The sequence below is a fragment of the Perca fluviatilis genome, chromosome 17 (genome assembly GCF_010015445.1).
Source record: "Perca fluviatilis chromosome 17, GENO_Pfluv_1.0, whole genome shotgun sequence".
NCBI classification, from domain to species: Eukaryota; Metazoa; Chordata; class Actinopteri; order Perciformes; family Percidae; genus Perca; species Perca fluviatilis.
This window is the reverse complement of record NC_053128.1, coordinates 26,234,756-26,244,086: the sequence shown is the minus strand read 5'-3', so window position 1 is coordinate 26,244,086 and position 9,331 is coordinate 26,234,756. Positions and strand designations below refer to the sequence as shown.

At 41.5% G+C, this 9,331-nt stretch overlaps 1 protein-coding gene across 1 annotated transcript; it reads right to left on the bottom strand.

The window, feature by feature from the left end:
• Positions 1–6,993: 6,993 nt before the first annotated feature.
• foxd1 (forkhead box D1) lies at positions 6,994–8,935 on the bottom strand. Its single transcript, XM_039778829.1, has one exon. It carries the CDS (start codon positions 8,679–8,681, stop codon positions 7,602–7,604), a length of 1,080 nt encoding a protein of 359 aa, XP_039634763.1. The 5' UTR covers positions 8,682–8,935; the 3' UTR covers positions 6,994–7,601.
• Positions 8,936–9,331: the final 396 nt, after the last annotated feature.

Here is a 9,331-nt window from a genome sequence, read left to right as displayed (position 1 = left end):
ACTCATATACTGTATTTCCTCTCACTCCTTTCCCCCCAGTAATTGTTCTTTTTCCAGGCCTTACCGATTCCTGCCTAAGAGGGAAGTTGACAATTTAAGAATGTGTCTTTCTAAGGCATTTTCCTCACCTCGACAATGTCATACATAACCATGCACTGTGTGATCACAAAATCAAAAGCTCCGGTCCTTAATATGTTGCAGAGGGTCATGGTTTTGTCTTTTTATGTGGCTCACATTTTGGCAAAGGCTACATCCAAGAGTCGGGGTGCTTGCTTGTGAGTGTATCCTAAAATCTCTGGATCTAATTGTGGGTTGATCTGTTGCTGTGTGAGAAGAGCACGTATGTCAAATATTGAGACAGATTTGGGCAAACTTCCAAAAGCCTGAGAAGACACGGAGGAAAGAGGCGGGGCAGGATCGAGCCGACCACTTAAATGCTCAGCTCCAGCGTCTCCCTGTTCCTTTCAGAGACCCGAGTCATCTGCCATAGACACTTTGTGGTCGCGTCAATGAGGCGGAGAGCTGGAGGATGGGGAGGGGGAAGAAATATACAAACAGAAGGGAATGTTTCGGGGGAGGAGACGGGAAGACTATGTAGGAAAGGAAAAGTGAGGAGTGAATGAGCCTACATGGGTGGTTTTCACTGTTGACATTTTCCCTTTTGAGTGACAAGGCCGTCGTCATTGAGAAAATCGATGACATAATGCAGAGGATGCAGACTGAAATTTCAAACTTGTCTGAGGAAGCCAGAGTTTGAACTAGTCCCCCACAACCCTCCCCCCACCCCCACCCACCCACCCACCCACACACACACACACACACACACACACACACACACACACACACACACACACACACACACACACACACACACACACACACACACACACAGATAAATGCTCTATATATGGATATAGACAGGCAAAAGCTTTTCATATTTACAGTTTTTTTTAACATATCCTGCAATATTTACCATGAGTGTACCTCTGTGTGTTTGCTGTATAGGTTGCTGGCAGTCTGTGTTTAGAAGCTCAGGGGAAATGTTTGGGTTCTGCATCGTGTCAGCTGCAGCCGCTGGGTGTGGATTACCTGTGGGTGTCATGATGATGAACGGTTTGCAGGAGCTCGATGACGTGTGGGGGGGTTGTTGTTTTTATGGGGGTGGGGGTGGGGTTGTAAAGTTTTTTTATACTGAAGCGTTACTTAGCGATGCTGCTTAATGATGTGTAGGATGCAAACGGTCAGCGGATGCTGCGGTGACATCACACAGCCGCCGGACTCAGAAGTCTTTGGAGGGACCAGGATTTGGGACTTTCCATCTGGCTGAGATGCCATGACTACATGTGCAGCCAATTTTTCTTTGTTCTATTTATTGTTGTAACCTAAGTAGGAGATGTCTAGGTAACCTCTGTACTTTGTTTCAAGTGGACAGAATAATAAATTCCTCTGTAACAAATGGTTTGTTTCAAGCCGCCTGTTATTTTATCATCACATTCTGCACAAGCGTGATGGATAAGCTACGCTCCTCAGTTGTTTGTATATGAGCGGATAGCATGCCAAAGCAAACATGTGCAGGGCTAAAAAAAAAAAATTTTAAAAAAGAAGAGAAAAATGGAGTGAGAGGCAGCGACATAATTCTGCAGCAGATCCCGGATCTGCGGGTTCACACCGGGGTGAGACAGGCAAGATGTAGAACAAATAAAAACACCTCTGAAAGTCTTCAGCTAAATAAATGATGTGCAAGGACGCGTAAGCTTGCACTTCATAATGTGGTGAAAGCTCAGTGTTTCTCCCTGGCCTGGCTGGAGTGAGGTGGCCTGGTGCCAGAGTCTTTAATTCCTCTGTCAAACAGCACTTCATGCATCTCTACAGCTGATACTGTAACTGCAAGTCTCATCATGTGTACTCATCACTGCCGTACTTTCACCATCACTCTGTCTGGATCAAAAGTGCCAAAACATGATGGAGGCTTTGTTCCCCTTTTTTGTTAGCAAGCTCTGATGAGAGGACGCAGGAAGAAAGAAAGAAAGAAAGAAAGAGAGCGAGAGAGAGAGAGAGAGAGAGAGAAAGAAAGAAAGAAAGATGCAATGGTTCAGAAAAAAAGAGAGAGCAAAACGCTGGCATTACAAAAGGGGAAAAGCAGAATATCCCAAAGCCACTCTTGTGTAGCAGGTCCTTGCAATTCTGAGCAGCCTCTAATTAGGGTAGTATTCAGGGGTGGCATTAGTTCCCAAACTTTTTAATGGGGTGGAAAGCGGAGCTCCTTTTACAGAGAGAGGATAAGTGTAGCGACTGTTCCATACACTGAATAGCAGATGGAGAGATTCTGCACCTCCCTGGGAGGTATTCACTCTTTTACTTCTTTTTTTTTTTTTTTTCAATTTCATCCTTCTACTCACCCCTTTTCCAATTTTTTCTCTTCTGCTTTCCACACATTTCACTTCAACAGATGTTCTAAGGTTTAAACCCATTATTCTTGCTTCTAATTTAAATCCACTGATCCAAGTTCTAACAGTAAAAATGTAGTCTTCCGGCCAAACGCTAGCAAATTTACAGCGTTGATGATCACTGTCAATTGTCCCTGTAATGAATAAATCAAATTAATTGACAGATGCATAAGATTTTATTCATATATTAGTTTTTTTCTGAAATGGGGATTAAACATGAATGGATAAAAAAATAAATCCCTGCCCTTAATATTAAAAGTACGCCTGATAACTTCAGAAATACCAAATATTTAATATTTAAAACGTGTCAACACAGATACACAGAAACACACCATTTCTAGTTTGCTTTTATTTAGGATCTTTTAATGTCTCGCTCCTTCAATGTCTTTCCTTACTTAATACTTGGTGTTTTTATTGGTGTTTGAATTTAAAAAGTTTTACTATCAAAATGATTGCAAACATTTGTTTGCTTTTCATTTTTTACGAGGTAAAAACACATTGTTAGTTATAATTAGTTTATATGATTTATGCTATGAATAAAGATTATTATGACGATAACGGTGATTTCAATTATTACAATGCATTATATATATATATATATATATATATATATATATATATATATATATATATATATATATATATATATATATATATATATAAATAGCTTAGTTCAGCTCACTGAGGACTTCTGGTTCTACTTAATGCAGTACAATAATTGTATTTTATAAATGCATTATGGGGCCAGAAACACAACATGTTTACTGTTACACTGCTTCCTGACCAAATTAAATGATCAGGTTAACTTGCATTTATTATTTGTTAGTGAAGGATTATGAAAGTCTAAAGTTAGTTTTTGACATTTGTATATCACAGTGTAATTCATTTTATTAACCTTAAAATACTACTTAACAGAGGAAAAGCTAAATCTTTTAAAAAAACAACTTTTTTTCAGCATGGGTTCGAGTTAAAGTGCTCATGATGTGTTGATGCTTTTTATATAGAAATAGCCAATCAATATAATATATGCCTCACCGTAGAGGGGCATATTTCTGTTTCATTTTCAAATATGTGTGCAGTATTTATCAGTTTTATTTCATAGCTGAACACATTTTAAGCCAGGAAACATTTATTAATCCTATTTTGCAGATGTGTTTTTTTTTTGTTTTTTGTTTTTTTACAGTTTGAATCCAAGTCCAACTGGTATAACTATCAAATGTGTTCCCAGTAGTTGCCAGTTTTCTGTCTTAGCAACACATTTCTGTTACTATATGTAAAGTGATGTGAAGCTGTTGAGGTCAGCATGAGACTTATTTATTCAGTAGGCCTATACAGTTGGTGTCCAAAGGGGGCTCAAAATGACCCGTTTACTGGCCCTACAGTTTATATTTTTACGACTTCCTTTGAAACATAGATTATTCTCACAACCGTGAATGCCTCAACACATTTTACCCGAAGCCCGATGTCTTTTATGGGCTGAGTGTGGTGCTTTATCCCCTCTCCTCATGACCTGTGACCCAGCAGGATAAACTGCTAACTGAGCTTCAGTCATGCTCAAGGAGGCTGATGCCCACATGATCCATGACATTTCGTGAACTATAGGCTACCTATATTCTGCTGCTGTTGATATGGCCCATGGCAAAACACTCAACGAACCAAATTCTGCAGTTACTTCTAGTTCTATATTTATTTTTTACCTTTTATCTTTGTTTTCCTTGTTTTAGCTGTATGCGTATTGATTGATTTTGCAGTGTGTGTGTATATATACAGTACATATGTAGCAAATTGCAAAGCGTGTGTTAAAGATAGGATATGATATCAATATGAAGCCATTCATGGTGATTATTATTATTATTATTATATAGTACTGGAAAGGGGAAGGACAAAAAAAAAAGCTTTTCCTTCTTCCTACTCCTTTTCGGACATGTTAAGTTAATATTGTGTTTTGTTTCGAAATAAAACATTCATTAATTCATTCATATCTATCTCTCTGTAAATTGTTCTTGAATGTAGGCTGTGATAAAGCATTCTGATTGTAATACAAGGTGTAGAAACTGCACTTGGCTTTTCTCTTAATGGTGAATTTAATTCAGTAGTAACAATACCCTTAAACATGGTCTGCTCCACTTTCAACACTCCTAATGACTTTCTCAACTCCTTATTTTAAATATTAGACACATTGTTTTATCAGTTTATTTATTTATGAATTATATTTCAGATTTGTACTACTAAGCTAAACTTCTAGCCTACTACTACTACTACTACTAATAATAATAATAATAATAATAATAGTAATAACTGAGTAGACAATAGGCTATTTTCATTTTTACTACACCATTTAACCAAACAAGTGCCTGCAGCCCACTGGATGGATGGATAGATAGATGGATGGATAGATAGATAGATAGATAGATAGATAGATAGATAGATAGATAGATAGATAGATAGATAGATAGTGTGCAAGTAGGCCTATGTTATATTTATTTTTTACATAGCCTATTGAATCTTTTTTCGTTTAACCAGGAAGGCTCTTAGATACACTAGCCTATTTATTTTACAAAATGGTAGCGAGAGCACACACAGTGACATGTAAAATAGCATATACCCTAATGTACAATGTTGCCCAATAGCTCAATAAGCTAGGAGGCCCTGAGAGACATTAAAGGGAGAGTTCGACTCCATTCATTCTTCATGAAACGTGTTTTCAGTATGGGGTCAATGCTTGATATGAACCCCAACTCTTGGCAAATAATATTCGCCCTATTAGCTTATTTGGCGAACGTGTGCAAACACGCAGCACCACTACCAGAACAACACGCAGAGAAAAGACTGCTAAATGAACTCTACGTCGAATATGTCACAGGAAATCCTACAGAATCGCCTACCACAGGACTGTACACCCACTAATGGACGGCCTTTTTCAGATAGAGACTGTATGCGATAAAACACCATGAGAGGGTCGCAGTCTTCACTATTGAACACAACACCTCTAATATGTAGTCCACTAATATACACTATTGGTGTGTACATATAGAATACTGAGATATTATATAGGCTATTGAAACATACAATTGACCACGGACACAAATGCATCCCCATAGAACTCTTATTGTGATAGTCCAGCAATTGGAGAAAAAAATCTCGCGCTGCTACATTTGTAAACAAGTCTATACAGTAGGCTACAACTGACCCCCTTCCCTTCTGCTGTGTGTGTGTGTGTGTGTGTGTGTGTGTGTGTGTGTGTGTGTGTGTGTGTGTGTGTGTGTGTGTGTGTGTGTGTGTGTGTCTGACTCTCGTTGCGTGTTACATCATCACGCAATAGCTGTCCTCCCGTGGCCTAGTGAACTGGCTCTAAGCGCTGCACCAATTTAGCCATCTACTACACACACACACACACACACACACACACACACACACACACACACACACACACACGTTGCTTTGAATCAGGGGATGCAGACACGCGCAGTCGACGGGCGCACACATCCAGTCACGGAAGCAGCGGGGCTGTATAGGCTACATTATACAGGCTACATGCAGAGCTCGTGAAATATTAAAAACAAAGGGATCTAACACGTAGCCTACAGTTGCAGCTCTGCAGCTGCAGCACCTGTTTCGGACTGAAATGTGTTTTAGAAATGAATAGGCCTATTAATAAATATGTAATTCCATTACAGGTCTTTCTTAACTATATAGGCCTAATGGTGCGTAATTATCTGCACATTTCTCTGCGCTTCTGCGTAAAAATGGCACCTCTATTTGGCTGTTTTGTCACCACAGTACAAATGACATGCTCTTTTGGTGCCCTATGTAGGGGCTTAAATAGAGGTGAGTAAACACTAAAAATGGTGAGTGGATTTAGGTGGTTTTAACCTCCACTACATATCTGCCCGTGAGCCCTGTTGGCCCCGTGGCACACCGGAGCGAAGACTCCAAACATTTCATTTTCTCTGTGGAAAAAAAACTGTGTCAAATAAGAGCAGATAATGAAATATTAGAAGAGGGGTGTTTTCTCAAGAGCTGACCAGCTGTCGACATCAGCACCGGTATAATCAGCGACCTGAAGCAGGCCAAATACAACCCCTGTCTCACCCCTCTGACACCTTCCTGTCCGCTCACCGTAATTACGAGGATGAGTGTGGGAGAGGTCAGGTGGACACGCAGGCCTCATGTGCGCATGTTCCAAAGTGTACAGCACTGAGATTAGAGTGTGCAACATCTGAACAAACTGTTTGATCACATAAACAAATACATAGGCTACATTTCTATTTTTTTAGTGGCTTAAGCACGCTTTCTGAAATGAAAAAAAACTTCCCAATCCCCACTCAAAGCCATACAGTTGTTATCCTGCAGCCTAGTAAGGTTGTTGTTACTGTATCAGCTGATTAATAAGCACAATCCCAGTGTGAAGATGACCCAATACGGTCCTACACACTTGCAATTTAAGGTTTTTGGCAAATTATTAAGCCTAATTTCCTCCAAAATATAAGCCCTGGAGTAAGTCCAGCAAGTTCAACGTTATTTAATGAATGTATTTCCAAACAAATTACCTTTTTTGCAAAACGAAATTTATTCTTGATGAAAAACAAACCGTGTAAAAATATCACACTTCAATTACACAATACTTGCCAAAAATTTACAATGTTTTATTACTGAAATAAACACACACACACTGCATATTATTATAAATGTATGCCTTTGCTCTGTGTTTTTAATACAAAGTTCAAATCGAAACCATAAAAAAAGTTTTGATTTGCCAAACTAATAAAAAAAAAAACATGGATGTGTTTGACACAAATACATTATTAGCCTATTTTCAAAACATGTGATCATTTATAACCTGCCTATTAATTCGTTATCCTGAGACGCCCTAAACAGTGACTGAAACGAATTGCTCCATGGGAAATATAAGGAAAGTTCGTGGTCAAAAGTCAGATTCACACTGAAAAAAATTAACATAAATATATATTTTTAACAGCATGAATTTAGGCACAAATAGTGTTTTTTTATGTCCATCATTCAGCTGCGTGCTATCAAACAAACATACAAAAATAATCCTACCTTCAAAAGAGGGGCGTTTTTTTGTTTTTGTTGCTGTTTCTTTTTTTTCTTTTTTTTTTTTTTTGTGTCTTGAAAAGTTTGTTGTTAAGACATTTAACAGTCGCTAGTGCCGCTGACAGCTCTGTTCGGAAAGTTTTCTACCGGGTGTAAAACAGCTCCGGGGTGGACGGTCTGCGCCTGGCTGGCCGATGGAGGCCCCAGAGAGGACGGTAAGACCGGGATAACGGCGGGAGAAGTCCTGGAGGGGCTCAGTGACCCCCCGATAATACTCTCTATGGAGAAGGGAGACCGCTGCACCGGAGAGCTGGACTTCTGAGCCGGGGCTGCAGCCTGCACGCTGGCCGAGCCCAGACTGGAGCCGAGCTGGGGATAAAACCTGCTCCTGGCTAAGTCCGTGCTGGTTGCCATCAAAGACGGCGCGGGGATAATGGTTCCCGTGTGTGCATGCGAATGCCTGGAGTGCTGATGCTGCTGATGCTGCTGATGCTGCTGATGCTGCTGCTGCTGAAACGCAAAAAGTGCAGAGTGTGTGTGGTAGGACTGGAGCTGGATGCCGTATCCTCCGCAGCCGTACGGTCCGTACCCATACGCAGCAGCTGCGGGGATAAAAGTGTTGTGTTCCCTCAGCAAGTCCTGCGCCTGCTGCCGCTTGAAGCGCTTCCTCCTCCTCAGAAAGCTCCCGTTGTCAAACATATCAGCCGACTCCGGGTCCAAGGTCCAGTAGTTGCCCTTCCCAGGGTTCCCGGGCTCCCTCGGGATCTTCACGAAGCAGTCGTTGAGAGACAAGTTGTGTCTGATGGAGTTCTGCCAGGCCGGGAACTTCTCCCTGTAGTACGGGAAGCGGTTGCTGATGAAGTCGCAGATCTCGCTGAGAGTGAGCCTCTTTTTGGGACTCTGCAGGATGGCCATGGTGATTAAGGCGATGTAGGAGTAAGGGGGCTTCACCAGGTTGTTCTTGCCCGCGGGTTTGTAGCTATCCCTCGAGGAGCCGGAGCTGTCCAGGCACGGAGGAGGAGAAGAAGAGCCGTCCAGGAGGATGCCGTCGTGCATCTGCGCCACCTCGTCCACGTAGGAGCGCGTCTGGTTGTCTCCATCCTCCCCTTCGCCGACCACGTCAATGTCGGTCTCCTCCGAGAGGATAGAGGCATCCGACATCTCTGAGCTCAGAGTCATGGCTCACACACGACCGTGCCCTCGGACGCCAGATGAGGAAACGATGAGATGCACAAGCTGCCCTGCCCTCCCTCTTCAAAAACTCATACGAGGAGGGGGAGAGGAGAGGAGCACGTGTGGCCGTTGGTGAGAGATGTCCCCCTGTTTGCTCTCCCTGTTTCCATATGTTTTTTTTAAGGGTTTTTATCGCCGACTAACGAACGGTCCCGTCGATGCCAGGCTGAGAAAACGAGCTGGGAAACCTGCAAAAGGGCTAAACCTGAATCACAGAGGGGGCGGATCTTCTCCTGTTATTTATACCGCCACCCTGATCACATGGGGAGTAAACGTCACCGAGGCAAATTAAATGAGAGAGAGAGAGAGAGAGAGAGAGAGAGAGAGAGAGAGAGTAAATAACACAAAAGGGCTTTGAAAATTAACTGAGTGGTTTAAAAAAAAAAAGTTTGGTGTGGCCTACATCCTTTTTAGTGGTCATTCCCGGTGGCCTATAGTCCGCATTAATCTTAATCTAAAGTTTTTATTCTAACACAGTGTTGTGCGCCAAAATAGCCAAGATGTTGGATGGTAAAACAAGAGCTTTAGGGAAGTCTATCTTGACAACAGTGTAATTTATTAAGACTTAGTTAGGCCTACTAGCGTGTACATTAAGG